Below are 18,775 nucleotides of genomic sequence, written 5' to 3'. Positions count from 1 at the left end.
ATGGTAAGCTAGAACAGGTTCTTAAATTGAGGCCACTAAATCCATTTGATACCACCATTATTTTTAGTAATCAACTGAATTTTTCTCCCAACACACTTTTGTTTTTGTTTGTTTTACAGATAGTAAATTTTACCCTTCTTTTTTGCTACACATAGACAACAAACTAAATGCATACTATCATATATAAAAATCCCACTTTTGGAAGTGATTAAACATACATTTCCTAATCTCCAGTATTTAGGTATCGCACAATTTCCATAACTAAGAATATCATGTCACTTCAACTTCTTAATGGAAGACTATATATGAGAACATGGTTCTAATTCAGAACGTAAACTCATTTCTAACGCAGACTGCAAAGTTACACTTTTCAAAACCGCTGAAATTCTTTTGATATTCTTCAATCATATTTTCTAAAACCTTACCTACCCTTTAGCTCAAAGTTACATTATTTTCTCATTATTACTCTTCATATATTAATTTTGTCCATCTCCCTAACTGGCTATAACCTTTCTAGCTTTATTTTATACAAATTTTCCATTTTCATATAATAACATATCCTTTAGGCCAGTTCTGAGTCGCATTGGGTCACAAATAAATATAGAAGGATTTAACTCCAAAAGGAAATCTGCCTCAAATAAAGTACAGACCAACTACACTTCATGCATCCTAAGATATATTCTAGTAACCAGCTACAAAAAACAAAACAAAAAGGGAACACTCACATCGATGACAGAGTCATCCCCTAGAGCCCATCGATGTCCCTTTTGATAAGCAAAGTCGTTGTCGTTATGGGGTCGTTGACAAAAATAATTCACTTGCTCATCATCTTGGGAACGAGCAAGTGATCGACCGTATTCCGCATACTGGCCCTGAACCTGTAACTAAATAAGAGAAAAAAAAAATTGTAACTAAATAAGAGAAAAAAGTTGCAACTAAATAAAAGGAAAAAAAAATACATGTAGTTGAAAAAAGTTGGTAGCAAATACTGTACAATAGTTTCTGTACACACATATCATAAGATAGCAAAATGGAAAAAAAGACAAATTGAAAAACAAATCAAATAATGTTTAATGATGAAATAAACTTTGGGATGTAAAACCTTGGTACATACATATACCAAGGCACTTCCCCCAATTTTGGGGGGTAGCCGACATCAAACAAATGAAACAAAAAAGGGGACGTCTCCTCTGGTGCCTTGAAAACCTTGGTGGTAATGAATATTAATCTTTGTTTCCATTAAACGAAAAAAGAAATGATTCTATAACCACACGCAAAGGTTGGAAGCCTCCGTAGCGTTGGGAGTATCTTCACAATGGCGTTTTAGGGCAAGTCTCTTGAAGAAGAATCTTAAGCCATCTGTATATCATTGAATTTCTTAAAAGGTGTTCCATGGTTTGTTGCTCTGACCTTAAAAAGGTGACATGGGATAGGCAGGATCATGTTGCTACCTCTTGGGTTTATTCTATGTACCCAAAAAGGGTGCAGCATCAAATGGAAGACCTAATTATCTTGAAGAGCATCTAAGTCCCCAGGCTGGAGACAACCAAAAAACCATAGAACTCGAGGTTAACATGTTTAAAAGGAAAGAGATTAAACAGACAAGGAGTCAAACTTGACTTTTTTGGATGAAAAAATATATTAAATTCAATAGATTAAAAAATAAATTAGAGATGAAAGTCTATGATGATTAGACACTTGATTTCTATCTATTTAAACCTTTGCTTCTTAGAGAAAATTAAATCTTAAAAGCATAAAAATTCTCAGAATCCAATAAAATGTCAGATGATGTTTTCAGACCAAAAATTAAATCTCTTTGTCTTCAAAAAACCTGCGTTACATGGTTAACAAAGTGTTACCCTCGACTATCCTTAGGAATTATCTTGAAAGGTGTGCTGTTTAAAAACCGTAACCTTTGCCTTTTTGTCTTTCTGGTCTGATGAATCCAATGGAGAAACGATTGGTTTTACTTGTTTTAATCTATTATCTTAAATTAATCATTCCACACAGTTTGTCCCTTTTGTCACTATAAAATGCTTCAAGTTGTGCTAGATCTATTGCCGATTTAGAAGCAGCGTCTGCTTTTTATTCACCAACACATCTGTGGGCCAGAATCCATCATATTTTAATATTTACCTCTTAAGAAGAGAATTAGTGAAGGAGCTTTTTAATTTACAATACCAGGTGCTTTTTGTGTGTAACCTTTCAGGGCTTTATGACTCTTTTCAAATCTGAGTAAATGACAAACTTAAGATTCAATCTATCATCAATTGTTTAAGAAAGGTTTGTTAAAGGTTAAAAGTTGAAGGAGTCTGGTTTCAGTTCGCTTCATCAGAATAGATGCTCACCAGAACGTCGGCAGGCAAGCCAAACACCACACTGTGGTGCCCAACCACAGAAGTGGCCTCCCCAGTAAACAGCTTAAACTCACTGTCACAGGCCGGGATCGATCTGCTGCCATGCAAATTCTAGGAAAATACATACCATTGTACTAGCCAACGGCTAGTAATATCACTGATAGTACGGATGTACAGTAAATACTCATGCTCCACTATGTAATGAGAATTGACTTGTTTTGTCTGAGGATGCCACAACACACCCAGCACCCATTGAAGATTTAGAGCCATCAGTATAAATATAGCATTGCGAGTCCATTTTCTTCGAATATGATTAAAGGTATTTTGTTCAAGTGAGTAAAATCCTATTTCTTTGATAAACAAAAATGATGGGAGCAAATTCTTGTTTTCTTCATGATCCAAGGTGGAGAAAAAAGGGATGGTTGAATAAGGTTAATTCTGATTTATGTATATAGTAATAACTTATTTGCTATAATTTGGAATGGAGGTTCTTGACTGTTTATTAATACTAAAAAAAAAATTTTAAAATTTGTATTTTAGCTATACAAACCTAAGTCATTTATATGGGTTCCTCCTAGTCTCATTTTGTCTACTATCAGACAATCAAATAAAAGGGTTTGATTGCATCATTCTTATACAGTAGTTACTAACCTGGGTGTAGAGATAGGTAGTGGTGCACAGAGCCCCCAGTGTAAAGGAATGTGTTATTAGAAATCATCGCCCAGCTTGAATTTTATCACAATTTTTATTAGAATTTTTATTGAAAAGGTGTTGCATTGTGTTTCAACTGCCAAGTCTCATCTTGATTTGTTGGACAAAAACATGCGGTCTATTGAATTTCTTATTCGTGATCTATATATTAATCTATGGCACCATCGTTCTGTTAGTTATGCATGTTGCCTAAGATTTTTCACAATTTTGACACTTCTTTGCATTCTTCTCAGACTGTACCATCTAGCATATACTAGGTATGCAGTTACTATTAAGTCTAGCCTTCACCATAGGCTAAATACTACACAGTACAGTATTCTAGAAGTTTTGTTTCAGCTGTGACTAGATTGGGGAATGATCTTCCTAAACAGGCAGTTGAATTGGTGGAACTTCAAAAGCTCAAAGATGCAGCAAATGTCTTTAAGTTGAACAGGCTGATGTAAGCCTCTCTTCATAGTTCAAATATGACAGATCTATTTCAATGTTCTTACTGATCTTAAGATGTTTTACATTTATTGTTTGCTGCTTCTCATGTAATTTTTTTGTCACCTTATTTCCCTGTTGCAGCTCTTGAGCTTATAAAATTGTGCTTCTCCAAATAAGGTTTTAGCTTAGCTGGTAATAATAATAATAATAATAATAATAATAATAATAATAATAATAATAATAATAATAATAATAATAATAACAACACTGTTGGATTACCATAAGGAGCTGGACAACAGTGCGGGTAGCACAGTTTACCTGCTAAATGACATTGAAGGTACCGGTTGGTGGGCAAATTCTATACAGCCCATAGTGCCCACCAGGGAAAGGAACAATCCTCCATATCGCAATAGGAATGAGCAAAGGTGGCCCATAACATCCTGTCCTCCTCTGTCTTACTGTGCTGATGTTCGGTCCGAGTAGGACACCTCAGCAGCTCCAGGTGCAACAGTGGTGACCATCAACTGCAGCACCACAGCCCAAGCTCTTCACTCCCTCTGGAAGGAGGAGTACCCACACAACTATAGTGTTATCATCATCATCATTGTCTCCTTAAGGGAGAAATGTTTGACAAAGGGAATGGAGGAGAAAGAAAAGAGGAAGAACTCTCCTTGCCAACCCTTCTTTCTTGCTGTCACAGTGGTTATAGTCTGGGCAACTGATAATGAATGCTCTCCTTTTGAGGAAGAAGCTACAAAAACTTTCTCCACTGTAACACAAACTTCTACACTTGAGGGTTTTACCACAATGGGAGAACAATGAACACTGACACAGCAACACAAAGAATCACCATCCGGGGAACACTGTTGCTGCAAGGTGTGAGCCTGCCAGATGCATAATTTTCACTTATGAGCACACAGGTACAGGTGACAATCGGTTGTTTCGGTAATTCCCTCCTAAGGCAGAAAAACTTCGTGATCGGAAGAGCGTGAACAACACTTCAAATGGGGGTAGTGCTGCTTACAATCACCGTACATAACACAGGGGTTTTTGGAGGTTGTGAACTTATAGGAACAGAATTCACTTTACCACATGCTTCTCTTAAGTGGGATTTCACTTCCCACAAAAATAAAAAACCAAAACTTATTACAGATTCATATAAGAAAAGATCCAACAGACAAGAGAACGGCGAGAATGGCTATTCTGTGACCAGCGTGTGGGCGAGGGTTTCTACTTGTTCCAACTATTGTTGACAGCATCTACCTTGTTAATGACTCGATGGTTATTCCATTATAGCTGAAAGTATATTCCTATTTCAAAGGATGAAAAGTTTGTAAACCAGTTGGAACAAACAATACGATACTGTATTAGAGTGTCATTCAATGAGACCACTAAGTCATATTTATAGACTTCACTGGGGCATGTTGTAATTATTTGATCTTCAATGAGAAGAAAATAAACCACATTATAATTTGAGTAACCGGACAGTTATATAGAAATCCAAAAAAAGAATTGTTAGAATATAAAAAGAAATTTGGCCACAAGCCGAAGTAAAGCTGTAACTACCTTTAGTTGCCATCTCCAAAATCAAAGATTTTGCGTTTTGGCGAAGGGTATGTATTTATTCATTTGTTTGTGAACAACTTTACACAAAAACGACAGTATCGATGTTGACTAAACTTGGTAGTCATGGTCAAAGGGATGAATCTGCAACAATTTGGATAAAGTACGAATCCGTAACATTTTAGATAAAGTAAATCAAATTCCAAGAACGCAACAGTACCTTAAAAATATTCGTAATGTTAAGTAAATGGCAAATAATTTGCTAGTTTACTTTTTGTTTGTGAACAACGAACAACTGAACTAATTTCAACTTGGTGGACATGTGGGGTATGATCCAAGCACAGATCCATTAGAGTTTTAAGAAAATACATCGAAGTACAACTATGTAGTGGAATTAAGAGCAAAATAAGACTGATAGGCATGGCGAAGGCATGCTCTCTACCAAGTGCCCCTCTAGTTAATACAGTTTTACACAAGTGCAACATAATGGCACACTGTAGAGGAATGCTCTCTAGATTAATCATAATCACAAATTTTAACCCTTTTACCCCCAAAGGACGTACTGGTACGTTTCACAAAACTCATCCCTTTACCCCCATGGACGTACCGGTACGTCCTTGCAAAAAAAGCTATAAAATTTTTTTTGTTTTTCATATTTTTGATAATTTTTTGAAAAAATTCAGGCATTTTCCAAGAGAATGAGACCAACCTGACCTCTCTATGACAAAAATTAAGGCTGTTAGAGCAATTTAAAAAAATATACTGCAAAATGTGCTTGAAAAAAATTACCCCTGGGGGATTAAGGGTTGGAAATTTACAAAGAGCCTGGGGGTAAAAGGGTTATAAGTAATTTGTATTTTACCATTGACACTGGATGCCGGTAGCCAGAACCTAGATAATTCTTCATTTGCCGTTACCAACTGTCGCCAGAATCTACACTAATAAAGGACAAAGTTTTGTATTCATATAGGCACAAAGAAGTTTCAAGTTTGTCAATATCTCAAAATACCAAAGGTAAAATCCACAGCCCAGTAGATTTACTTTGAAACTCACCTGTGGTCGAATAGGCTGGGGAGGTGTAGGATGCTGCATATACCTGCCAGCCATCATAGCTGCCGAGGGGTCACCCTCATACACAGCCCGGCTCCACTTCATCCACCTGTAATGGCAAAAAATCACACACTTGTCAAATTTATATAATCTAATAAAGTTATTCAGGTACAGTGGGTGAAATCTCAATGGTCAAAACTATGTAATATAATCTAATAATAATTACAGAAATACCCTCCTCTGATTTAATTATCAATTCTAAATATTTTGTTAAAAAACCTGACACATACCAAGGCATAAAAATGTTATTTTTATTAGTAAAATAAATTTTTGAATATACTTACCCGATAATCATGTAGCTGTCAACTCCGTTGCCCGACAGAATTCTACGGGAGGGATACGCCAGCTATCACAATACTAGAAGGGGGTGTACTCACCAGCGCCACCTGTGGCCAGGTACTACAGTACTTCTTGTTGACACCTCCTCAATTTTTCCTCGGTCCACTGGTTCTCTATGGGGAGGAAGGGAGGGTCAATTAAATCATGATTATCGGGTAAGTATATTCAAAAATTTATTTTACTAATAAAAATAACATTTTTCAATATTAAACTTACCCGATAATCATGTAGCTGATTCACACCCAGGGGGGTGGGTGAAAACCAGTGTACAAGATTAAAGGATAGCTAAGTATCCCGTATTTCATATAACAGTTATCTCAAAATAACAATGAAATAATAAGTACCTGGTAAGGAAGTCGACTTGAACCGTTACTCTGCCTCTTTTTTAAGTTCGTCTTCCTTACTGAGCGCAGCGTTCCTCTTAGGAGGCTGAATCAACTCAAAGGTGCTAAAGTATATAGGGCTGCAACCCCTACTAAAGGACCTCTACACAACCTCTAACCCAGGCGCTTCTCAAGAATGAATTGACCACCCGCCAAATCAAAAGGATGCGGAAGGCTTCTTAGCCTACCGTAACAACCATAAAAACAACAATAAAAGCATTCAAGAGAAAGGTTAAAAAAGGTTATGGGATTAAGGGAATGTAGTGGCTGAGCCCTCACCTACTACTGCACTCGCTGCTACGAATGGTCCCAGGGTGTAGCAGTTCTCGTAAAGAGACTGGACATCTTTAAGATAAAATGATGCAAAAACTGACTTGCTCCTCCAATAGGTTGCATCCATTATGCTCTGCAGAGAACGGTTTTTATTAAAGGCCATCGAAGTAGCTACGGCTCTCACTTCGTGGGTCCTTACCTTCAGCAAAGCAAGGTCTTCCTCCTTTAAGTGAGAATGGGCTTCTCTAATCAGAAGCCTTATATAATACGAAACCCCGTTTTTGGACATGGGCCTCGAAGGTTTCTTGATGGCACACCATAAGGCTTCTGACTGTCCTCGAATAGGTTTTGACCTATTAAGATAATATTTCAGAGCTCTGACAGGGCAAAGAACTCTTTCTAGCTCGTTACCTACCATGTTGGAGAGGCTAGGTATTTCAAACGATCTAGGCCAAGGACGTGAAGGAAGTTCATTCTTAGCTAAGAATCCGAGCTGTAAAGAACATGTTGCAGATTCGGATGTGAACCCAATGTTCTTGCTGAAGGCATGAACCTCACTGACTCTTTTAGCTGTCGCAAGGCAGACGAGAAAAAGAGTCTTGAGGGTAAGGTCCTTGAAGGAAGCTGACTGGAGAGGTTCGAACCTAGGTGGCATAAGGAACCTTAAGACTACGTCTAGGTTCCAGCCTGGAGTGGGTAGACGACGCTCTTTAGAAGTCTCAAAAGACTTAAGGATGTCTTGAAGGTCCTTGTTGGAAGAAAGGTCCAAACCTCTGTGGCGGAGAACTGAAGCCAACATACTCCTGTACCCTTTAATCGTAGGAGCTGAAAGGGATCTCTCATTCCTAAGATGTAATAGGAAGTCAGCTATTTGGGTCACAGAGGTATTGGTAGAGGAAACTGCATTGGCTCTACACCAGCTCCGGAAGACTTCCCACTTGGATTGGTAGACTCTACGAGTGGATACCCTCCTTGCTCTGGCAATCGCACTGGCTGCCTCCTTCGAAAAGCCTCTAGCTCTAGCGAATCTTTCGACAGTCTGAAGGCAGTCAGCCGAAGAGCGTGGAGGTTTGGGTGCAACCTGTCTACGTGAGGTTGACGTAGAAGGTCCACTCTTAGAGGGAGAGTCCTGGGGACGTCGACCAGCCATTGTAGTACCTCTGTGAACCATTCTCTTGCAGGCCAAAGGGGAGCAACCAGCGTCAGCCGTGTCCCTTCGTGCGAGATGAACTTCTGAAGGACTTTGTTTATGATCTTGAACGGTGGAAATGCGTAAAGGTCGAGATGGGACCAGTTCAGCAGAAAAGCATCCACATGAACTGCTGCTGGGTCTGGAACTGGGGAACAGTACAAAGGAAGTCTCTTGGTCATGGAGGTGGCAAACAGATCGATGGTCGGCTGACCCCACAAGGTCCAAAGTCTGTTGCACACGCTCTTGTGGAGGGTCCATTCCGTGGGGATGACCTGATCCCTTCTGCTTAGGCGATCTGCTGAGACGTTCATGTTGCCCTGAATGAACCTCGTAACTAGGGTGAGGTTTAGACTTCTTGACCAAATGAGGAGGTCCCTTGCGATCTCGTATAGGCTCCTCGAATGGGTCCCTCCTTGCTTGGAGATGTAAGCCAAGGCTGTGGTGTTGTCGGAGTTCACCTCCACCACCTTGCCTAGCAGGAGGGACTTGAAGTTCAATAGGGCTAAATGAACTGCTAGTAGCTCCTTGCAGTTGATGTGGAGCGTTTCCTGTTCCTCGTTCCACGTTCCCGAGCACTCCTGTCCGTTCAAGGTCGCGCCCCAGCCCGAGTCCGATGCATCCGAGAAGAGATGAAGATTGGGGGTCTGAATCGCCAACGATAGGCCCTCCCTGAGAAGGAGATTGGTCTTCCACCACAAGAGAGTGGTCTTCATCTCTTTGGTGACTGGGATAGAGACTGCTTCGAGAGTCAAACCCTTGTCCCAATGAGCTGCAAGATGGAATTGAAGAGGGCGGAGGTGGAGTCTCCCTAGCTCGACGAACAGGGCCAACGATGAAAGGGTCCCTGTGAGACTCATCCACTGTCTCACCGAGCAACTGCTCCTCTTCAGCATGCTCAGGATGCAATCTAGGGCTTGGCTTATCCTTGGGGCCGATGGAAAAGCCCGAAAATCCTGACTCCGAATCTCCATTCCCAGGTACACAATGGATTGGGAGGGAATGAGCTGAGACTTTTCTAGATTGACTAACAGACCCAGTTCCTTGATCAAGTCCAAAGTCCAGTTGAGACTCTCCAGACAGCGACGACTCGTGGAGGCTCTCAACAGCCAGTCGTCTAAATAAAGGGAGGCTCTGATGTCCGATAAGTGGAGGAATTTTGCTATATTCCTCATCAGATGCGTAAACACAATAGGAGCTGTGCTTAGGCCAAAACACAGGGCTTGGAATTGGTAGACAACCTTTCCAAAAACGAATCTCAGGAAAGGTTGGGAGTCTGGATGAATAGGAACGTGAAAGTAAGCATCTTTCAGGTCCAACGAGACCATCCAGTCCTCCTGCCTGACCGCTGCTAGGACCGACTTCGTCGTCTCCATCGTGAACGTCTGCTTGGTGACATAAGCATTGAGCGCGCTGACGTCCAGCACCGGTCTCCAACCTCCTGTCTTCTTGGCCACCAGAAAGAGACGATTGTAGAAGCCCGGGGATTGATGGTCCCGGACTATAACCACTGCCTTCTTCTGTAAAAGGAGCGACACCTCCTGGTGCAACGCTAGCCTCTTGTCCTTTTCTTTGTAGTTGGGAGAGAGGTTGATGGGAGATGTGGTCAGAGGGGGTTTGCGGCAGAATGGTATCCTGTAACCCTCCCTCAGCCAACTGACAGACTGGGCGTCTGCACCTCTCTTTTCCCAGGCTTGCCAGAAGATCTTGAGTCTGGCTCCTACTGCTGTCTGGAGATGAGGAGAGTCAGTTTTTGCCTTTAGAAGTCTTGGAACCTTTCCTAGACTTGCTCCTGGAAGAGTCTGGACGGGAGCTTCCTCGGCTGGGGGCTCTACCACGAAAGGGCGGAATAAACCTCGTAGCAGGAGTATCAGCCACTGGGGTGCGATAAGTCCTGGGGACTGAGGTAGCAACCTTAGTCTTACGAGCTGATGAGGCCACAAGATCATGGGTGTCCTTTTGTATCAGGGCCGCAGACAAGTCCTTAACAAGCTCTTCGGGAAACAGGAACTTAGAGAGCGGAGCGAAAAGGAGTTGAGACCTTTGACAAGGTGTGATGCTGGAAGAGAGGAAGGTACAAAGCTGCTCCCTTTTCTTAAGCACTCCTGACACAAACATCGAAGCAAGCTCGCCAGATCCATCCCTAATAGCCTTATCCATGCAGGACATTAAGAGCATGGCTGAGTCCTTGTCCGCAGGGGAGGTCTTCTTGCTAAGGGCCCCCAGGCACCAGTCTAGGAAATTGAACATCTCAAAGGCTCTAAATACACCCTTTAGGAAGTGATCAAGATCTGAGAAGGTCCAGCAAACCTTAGAGCGCCTCATTGCTGTTCTACGAGGAGAGTCTACCAAACTTGAGAAGTCAGCCTGGGCAGAGGCAGGTACTCCCAAGCCTGGTTCCTCTCCTGTGGCATACCAAACGCCCGCTTTAGAAGTGAGCTTAGTCGGAGGAAACATAAAGGAAGTCTTTCCTAGTTGCTGCTTAGACTGCAACCACTCCCCTAAAATCCTTAACGCTCTCTTAGAGGACCTTGCAAAGACGAGCTTAGTATACGTTGACTTGGCTGGCTGCATGCCCAGCGAAAACTCAGATGGCGGAGAGCGGGGGGTAGCAGAGACAAAATGGTCTGGGTATACCTCTCTGAAAAGAGCCAAGACCTTACGAAAGTCAATAGGAGGCGGAGAAGACTTGGATTCATCCAAGTCTGATGAGGGGTCCAGGTGTGCAGCCTCATCATCAGAAACCTCATCACCAGAGTGTAGCGAAGTGAGAGGTAAGGTATGCTGAACAGCAGAATCTGCACGAGCTGGAGCAAAAACGCTTGTGGTTTCCTCCTCAAGTCTCTGTTGAGGGAACACCTGAGGCTCAGGCTGCAAAGGCTGGTCAAAAGAAGTAGCAGAAGGTAGGCGCATGGGTGGAGGAGGCTGACTCCTGGCATGAGTGTCTTGCCTCAAGGGTTGCGCTTGCTGTAAGGTGAGCGGATGCGCAGTAGCAAGTTCCTGAGGAACGAGTTGAGGTTCCTGAGGTGTGAGCTGCGAGAGTTGGGGTAGAGGCTGCGCAGAACGCATAACTTGTCTCGCGAGTTGAGGTTCCTGAGGCGCAAGGCTAAGGTGTTGAGGCTCTCGCCTTGAGGAGGGTTGAGGTCGCTGCAGCGAGAGCTGAGGTGTCTGCCTCATGGATGGGAGAGGTTGTTGTACCTCAAGAGAGTGTTGCCTCACTGGTGGAACCGCAAGTGGAAGCGGAGGAAGTAAGGTATAAGCTTCCTGTTCCCATTGCTGAGGTTGCCTTAAGGAAGGCGGAGGTAGCTGCACACCACTGGAAACTGGTAACTCAGTACGTGGTAAGGTATCCTGAGGAGCCTCAACATCGTACGCCTGGCAGGCAGGACTGCGGTTAGGCGGAGCGATCGCAGGAGGAGGTGTAACCTTCTCAGCCTGACACTCACGCATCAAGACCGCAAGTTGTGACTGCATGGACTGCAGTAGAGTCAACTTGGGGTCGGCAGACACTAAGGTCTGCTGAGGCAAAGCCTTAACAGAAGTGATCTGTTGCGGCAGCACCTTACTCCTCTTAGGAGGAGTGCCTTCAACTGATGACTGCGGCGAGTCAGAGCTGATCCAATGACTGCAGCCAGGTTGTAGAGCTCTTGAGGTCTGGACTCTGCGTTTGAGAGGTCTTGAGACCTGAGTCCAACGTTTCCTCCCTGACAATTCTTCAGCAGACGAGTAAAAGACGGGCTCAATCGTCTGCGGGTGGGAGTGACGGTCTCTGGAAGACACGCCCGCAACCACCGAGGATACTTCTGTGCGCCGATCAAGGCCTGCCGAACCCTTTTGCCCTTCGACATTGCTTCTCCCCTGGGCTTGGGAGCTTGCAAGAGGTCCCGGACTGGGAGGACGACTGGCACGCACAGAAGTACCCTCACGCACCACACTGACACTGACACTAGCACTTGGCACTGCACTGACACTAGCACTCGTCACAGCACTGGCACTATTACCACCCACTGCACTCTTGACCTTAAGTTCCTTGACTTCGGCCATAAGAGACTTATGATCACTAACCACCGACTCCACTTTGTCACCTAAAGCCTGAATGGCACGCAAAACAACAGACATATCAGGTTGAGGGCAAATAGTAGGTTCGGGGGTAGCCACTACAGGGGGAGGAAAAGGTAGGGGATCATGAGGTGAGGAAAAAAGTGAAGAGCGAGAAGAACTTCTCCTAACTCTCTCTCTCTCTAACTTGGTTGAATACTTAAGAAATCGGACAAAATCAAGTTCCGAAAGACCGGCGCATTCCTCACATCGATCTTCCAACTGACAGGGTCTTTCCCTACAGTCAGAACAAGCAGTGTGAGGATCTACCGAGGCCTTCGGAATACGCCTATTACAAGACCTACATCGTCTATGGGGTGGGGCTTGTGAAATGTCAGACATCTTGAATCAAAGAGTTAGCCAAGTGGGGATTCCAAATCAAGCAAAAAGATCGTTAACCATTAATCAGAACTAAATAATAGCTATCTAAGCTAATATAGAAGTTTTCCAGTAAAGCGACAGCCGAAATCTGAGAGAAATACTTCACCAAAAGCCGTGAAAATACTCCAAGATCATAAGCGTATCCCAGAACGTCTTGCCGGAAGCACGACAGAGGAAAAATTGAGGAGGTGTCAACAAGAAGTACTGTAGTACCTGGCCACAGGTGGCGCTGGTGAGTACACCCCCTTCTAGTATTGTGATAGCTGGCGTATCCCTCCCGTAGAATTCTGTCGGGCAACGGAGTTGACAGCTACATGATTATCGGGTAAGTTTAATATTGAAAAATATTGTAACATAATTGATAAAATTCAGTTTTTCCGATGTCTATTCAGTATATTTACTTGAAACAATCTTCATTTTCAAGTTCAATTACATAAAAACTCACAATTGTAGTATTTGTAAATTCAATCTCAAAATGTTATTTTGATAATAAAATAAATTTTTGAATATACTTACCCGGTGATTATAATAGCTGCAACTCTGTTGCTCGACAGAAAAACTCTACGGAAAAATTCGCCAGCGATCGCTACACAGGTAAGGGGTGTACTCAACAGCGCCATCTGTCGTTCAGATACCCAGTACTCATTGTAAACAAAGAACTCAATTTTCTCCTCGGTCCACTGTGTCTCTATTGGGGAGGAAGGGAGGGTCCTTTAATTTATAATCACCGGGTAAGTATATTCAAAAATTTATTTTATTATCAAAATAACATTTTTCAATATTTAACTTAGCCGGTGATTATAATAGCTGATTCACACCCAGGGGGGTGGGTAGAGACCAGCAAAATATGTTTACATCATATGAGCTAAGAATTTTTATTTCATTTTAGAAGTTATCAAAATAACAAAAACAAAATAAATAGGTACCTGGTAAGGAAGTAGACTTGAACAATTACTCTGCCTTTTTAAGTACGTCTTCCTTACGGAGCCTCGCGATCCTCTTAGGATGCTGAGCGACCCCTAGGATCTGAAGTATCAAGGGTTGCAACCCATACAACAGGACCTCATCAAAACCTCTAATCTAGGCGCTTCTCAAGAAATGACTTTGACCACCCGCCAAATCAACCAGGATGCGAAAGGCTTCTTAGCCTTCCGGACAACCCAAAAACAACAATACAGTGAACCCTCGCTACTTCGCGGTTCGACCATCGCGGATTCACCACTTCGCGGATTTTTTCCATAACCCATATATATACAGTAATATATATATATATATATATATATATATATATATATATATATATATATATATATATGTATGCATGTATTTATGTATATATGTAGGTATGTATATGTGTATACATATAAATATATATATATATATATACACACACACACATATATATATATACATATATATATATATATATATATATATATATATATATATATATATATATATATCTAAAGTAGGAAGATGTGATGTAGTTCTAAGGGAAAAGTATGGGAAATATGTCTGGGTAATAAGCAAAGCTCTACCTCCAGTTTGTTTCTACATTATGATCAGAGATAAATGTAAACAAAACATTGGTTGCCATTTTTTATCGTGCTTTTTAGCATGTTTAGGAAATGCATGCTATAAAATCACCTTTAATATTTGTGCCTGTTTTAGTTTAGGGTACTGTAGTACATGCATTAAGTGTTCTGTACATTAAAGGGTAGTTTGTTAACAGTACTACGTACAAGGGAAGGTTTTAAAAGTCTGAATATACATGTTGAATAAATAGGTAAATATGGTGTCACTACTTCGCGGATTTTCACCTATCGCGGCCGCGACTGGAACCTATCTACCGCGATAAACGAGGGTTCACTGTAAAAACATTTCAAGAGAAAGATTAAAAAGGTTATGGAATTAGGGAATTGTAGTGGTTGAGCCCTCACCCACTACTGCACTCGCTGCTACGAATGGTCCCAGAGTGTAGCAGTTCTCGTAAAGAGACTGGACATCCTTAAGATAAAAAGACGCGAACACTGACTTGCTTCTCCAATAGGTTGCGTCCATTATACTTCGCAGAGATCTATTTTGTTTAAAGGCCACGGAAGTTGCGACAGCTCTAACTTCGTGTGTCCTTACCTTCAGCAAAGCTTGGTCTTCCTCATTCAGATGGGAATGAGCTTCTCGTATTAACAGTCTGATAAAATAGGATAAAGCATTCTTTGACATAGGCAAAGATGGTTTCTTAACTGAACACCATAAAGCTTCAGACGGGCCTCGTAAAGGTTTAGTTTGTTTTAAATAGAACTTAAGAGCTCTTACAGGGCATAAGACTCTTTCTAGTTCATTTCCAACCATATACGATAAGCTTGGAATATCGAACGATTTTGGCCAAGGTCGAGAAGGCAGCTCGTTTTTGGCTAGAAAACCAAGTTGTAGAGAACATGTAGCCGTTTCAGTTGAGAATCCGATGTTCTTGCTGAAGGCATGAATCTCACTGACTCTTTTAGCTGTGGCTAAGCATACCAGGAAAAGTCTTTAAGGTGAGATCTTTCAGGGAGGCTGATTGTAGCGGCTCGAACCTGTCTGACATAAGGAATCTTAGTACCACGTCTAAATTCCAACCAGGTGTAACCAAACGACGCTCCTTGGTGGTCTCAAAAGACTTAAGGAGGTCCTGTAGATCTTTATTGTTGGAAAGATCTAAGCCTCTGTGACGGAAGACTGATGCCAACATGCTTCTGTAACCCTTGATAGTGGGAGCTGAAAGAGATCGTTCTTTCCTCAGATATAAGAGGAAGTCAGCTATTTGAGTTACAGAGGTACTGGTCGAGGATACGGATACTGACTTGCACCAGTTTCGGAAGATTTCCCACTTCGATTGGTAGACTCTAAGGGTGGATGTTCTCCTTGCTCTAGCAATCGCTCTGGCTGCCTCCTTCGAAAAGCCTCTAGCTCTCGAGAGTCTTTCGATATTCTGAAGGCAGTCAGACGAAGAGCGTGGAGGCCTTGGTGTACCTTCTTTACGTGTGGCTGACGTAGAAGGTCCACCCTTAGGGGAAGTGTTCTGGGAACGTCTACTAGCCATCGAAGTACCTCGGTGAACCATTCTCTCGAGGGCCAGAGGGGAGCAACTAGCGTCAACCTTGTCCCTTCGTGAGAGGCGAACTTCTGCAGTACCTTGTTGACAATCTTGAACGGAGGGAATGCATATAGATCTAGATGTGACCAATCTAGGAGAAAGGCATCTATATGAACTGCTGCTGGGTCCGGGATTGGTGAGCAAAATATTGGGAGCCTCTTGGTCATCGAGGTTGCGAAGAGATCTATGGTTGGCTGGCCCCAGGTGGCCCAAAGTCTCTTGCATACATCCTTGTGGAGGGTCCATTCTGTTGGAATTATTTGTCCCTTCCGACTGAGACAATCTGCCATGACATTCAAGTTGCCTTGGATGAACCTCGTTACTAGTGATATGTTTAGACCTTTTGACCAGGTGAGGAGGTCCCTTGCGATCTCGTACAGCGTCAGAGAGTAGGTCCCTCCTTGCTTGGAGATGTACGCCAAAGCCGTGGTGTTGTCCGAGTTCACCTCCACCACTTTGCCTTGAAGGAGAGACCTGAAGCTTTTCCAGGCCAGACGTACTGCCAGTAGCTCCTTGCAGTTGATATGCATTATCCTTTGACTCGAGTTCCATATTCCCGAGCATTCCCGACCGTCTAATGTCGCACCCCAGCCTACGTCCGATGCGTCCGAGAAGAGAACGTGGTTGGGAGTCTGAACAGCCAGGGGAAGACCCTCTCTTAGGTTGATATTGTCCTTTCACCAAGTCAGACAAGACTTTATCTTTTCGGAAACCGGGATCGAGACCGCTTCTAGCGTCTTGTCCTTTTTCCAGTGAAAAGCTAGATGGTATTGAAGAGGACGGAGGTGTAGTCTTCCTAGTGACACAAATTGTTCCACGGATGACAGCGTCCCTACCAGACTCATCCACAGCCTGACTGAGCAGCGTTCCTTCTTCAGCATCTTCTGGATGGATAGCAGGGCTGGGGGCTGATCGTCTTGTTGTTCAGCAACGTCCTCATCAGAGGGTTCCTCATCCGAAAACTGATGAGGAAACGGCAACGGAGTGGGCAACGTCTGGCTCGCTGAGTCCGGTCGCACTGGTGGATGCGTGACGGAGCCGGACGCAATATTATGGAACTGCTGCACAGTCTGTGAACTGTCAACAACCATGGGTGCGCGAGGAAGCACAGCGTCAACCCGAGACTGTCTAGACCGTCTGGGTTGTGCAGTCAACACCCTACCGGGTTGCTGAGGTTGACGCACTGCGTCAAAACAAGTCACCTCTGCTGGTTGTTGAACGTCCTGAACGTCAACAACCACCTCCGAGCGTCGCTTAACGTCAACGTGCGGCTGGCAACCCACACTGGGTCGCATCGGTGGAGGAACCACCTCAACTGGCAGACGCGAGTAGGTTACCTCAGCGTCAACAGGGCGCACAACCGACCGGTTGGAAGGTTGTTGGCCAGAAGGTTCGGTAGCAACCTTCTCCGCATTTAAGTCCTCTATCAAGGACGCAAGCTTGGACTGCATGTCTTGCAGCAAAGCCCATTTAGGGTCTACGGGAGCAGGTGTGGCAACAGACGGGGTTAGCGACTGAGGCGGAACCGTTTACCATCCCTGAAAGCCTTGTTATGCGTGACATAATTGTACAGCAAAACTTCAAAGGCTCGAAAACAGTTGTGAAGTTGACCTGTAAACAACTTGGAGCGTCTCCTGGCTAGGCGCCAGGGAGAGTCTACCAGAATTGAGAAGTCTATCTGGGCAGAGGCATGAACTCCCAAGCCGAGAACTTCTCTCGTGTCATATCAGACTCTCGCTCTATAAACCAGTTTAAAAGAAGGGAAAGCAAAGGCTGTATCCCCCAAACTCCTCCTGGTGAAAAACCAGTCGCCTAGCCAACGTAACGCTCTCTAGGAGAGCGAGAGAGCACTAGCTTAAAAACAACGGCTTCGAAGTAGCTAGGCCTAGTGTAAGCTCTGACGTTTAGGCGAACGAGGAGCAGCAGTTACAAAAAGATCCGGACGAAGATCCTTAAAAAAAATCATCATGATTTAATTAAAGTCCATAGGAGGCTAAGCAGCTTTAGGCTCCTCTCCATCTGACAGAGTCCTCAAGGGAATATCAGTAGGAGGGAGAACAGCAACTTCCTCATCTACAGGAACCTTGTCCGATAAAAACTGAGTCTCAAGCAAGGGAGAGACCTACCGTGGTGGCAATGCTTTACAAGCAGAGTCCACACTCACTGGTGCATTAGTAGCGGACCAGAACGCAACGTCATGTAACTGCTTGACAGTCTGTGAACTGTCAACAACTGAACTGTCAACCACAACAGGTGCGTGAGGACGCACAGCGTCCACTCGAGACTGCTTTGACTGCCTAGACTGAGCAGTCAAAATGACTCTAGAATGCGGAGGTTGACGCACAGCGTCAAAACAAGTCAACTCCGATTGTTAGTGAACGTCTTGAACGTCAACAGGAGCATCAGCAAGTGGCCTAACGTCCAAATGCGGCTGAAAAACCACACGAGACCGCATCGAGTGTGGTTCTAAACAACCTGACTGACGTGACTAAGCTACGCCAACGTCAACAGTAAGCACAAAGGAACGTTAGGTTGGCTGAAAGCCTGGATATCGATGAGATAAACGGCTAGACTCAACGGACTAATCGGTAGAATAGTCTTCCATAAGGGAGGCAAGCATATACTGCATGTCTTGCCATACAACCCATTAAGGATCAACGGAAATGGTTGTGGTAAGAGACGAGGGTAACGTCTGTGACCGCAACACTTTGCCTACAAAAAAAAGACTCTCGGAGTCTGTGTTACGCTTTTGTTAGGCGGCGAGCAGTTATCCGATGACTGCATAGGGTCAGAGCTGTCCTAATGGTTG

General features: G+C 43.4%; 1 protein-coding gene across 11 annotated transcripts in view; it reads right to left on the bottom strand.

The window, feature by feature from the left end:
* The window catches only part of LOC137647139 (pumilio homolog 2-like), a 464,002-nt gene that overhangs the window by 397,794 nt on the left and 47,433 nt on the right, over positions 1-18,775 (bottom strand). For all 11 annotated transcript variants that reach the window (XM_068380394.1, XM_068380405.1, XM_068380397.1 and 8 more), the window contains exons 3-4: positions 6,111-6,216; positions 726-884 (exon numbers count right to left, since the gene is read on the bottom strand). In XM_068380394.1, the coding sequence (XP_068236495.1) occupies positions 726-884; positions 6,111-6,212 (261 nt within the window). In that variant the 5' untranslated portion in view covers positions 6,213-6,216. The remainder of the gene's footprint in view (positions 1-725; positions 885-6,110; positions 6,217-18,775) is intronic.

The sequence above is a fragment of the Palaemon carinicauda genome, chromosome 9, assembly GCF_036898095.1.
Source record: "Palaemon carinicauda isolate YSFRI2023 chromosome 9, ASM3689809v2, whole genome shotgun sequence".
Lineage (NCBI taxonomy): Eukaryota > Metazoa > Arthropoda > Malacostraca > Decapoda > Palaemonidae > Palaemon > Palaemon carinicauda.
Note: the sequence above shows the minus strand (reverse complement) of the source record. Positions and strands in the feature narration are given on the sequence as shown.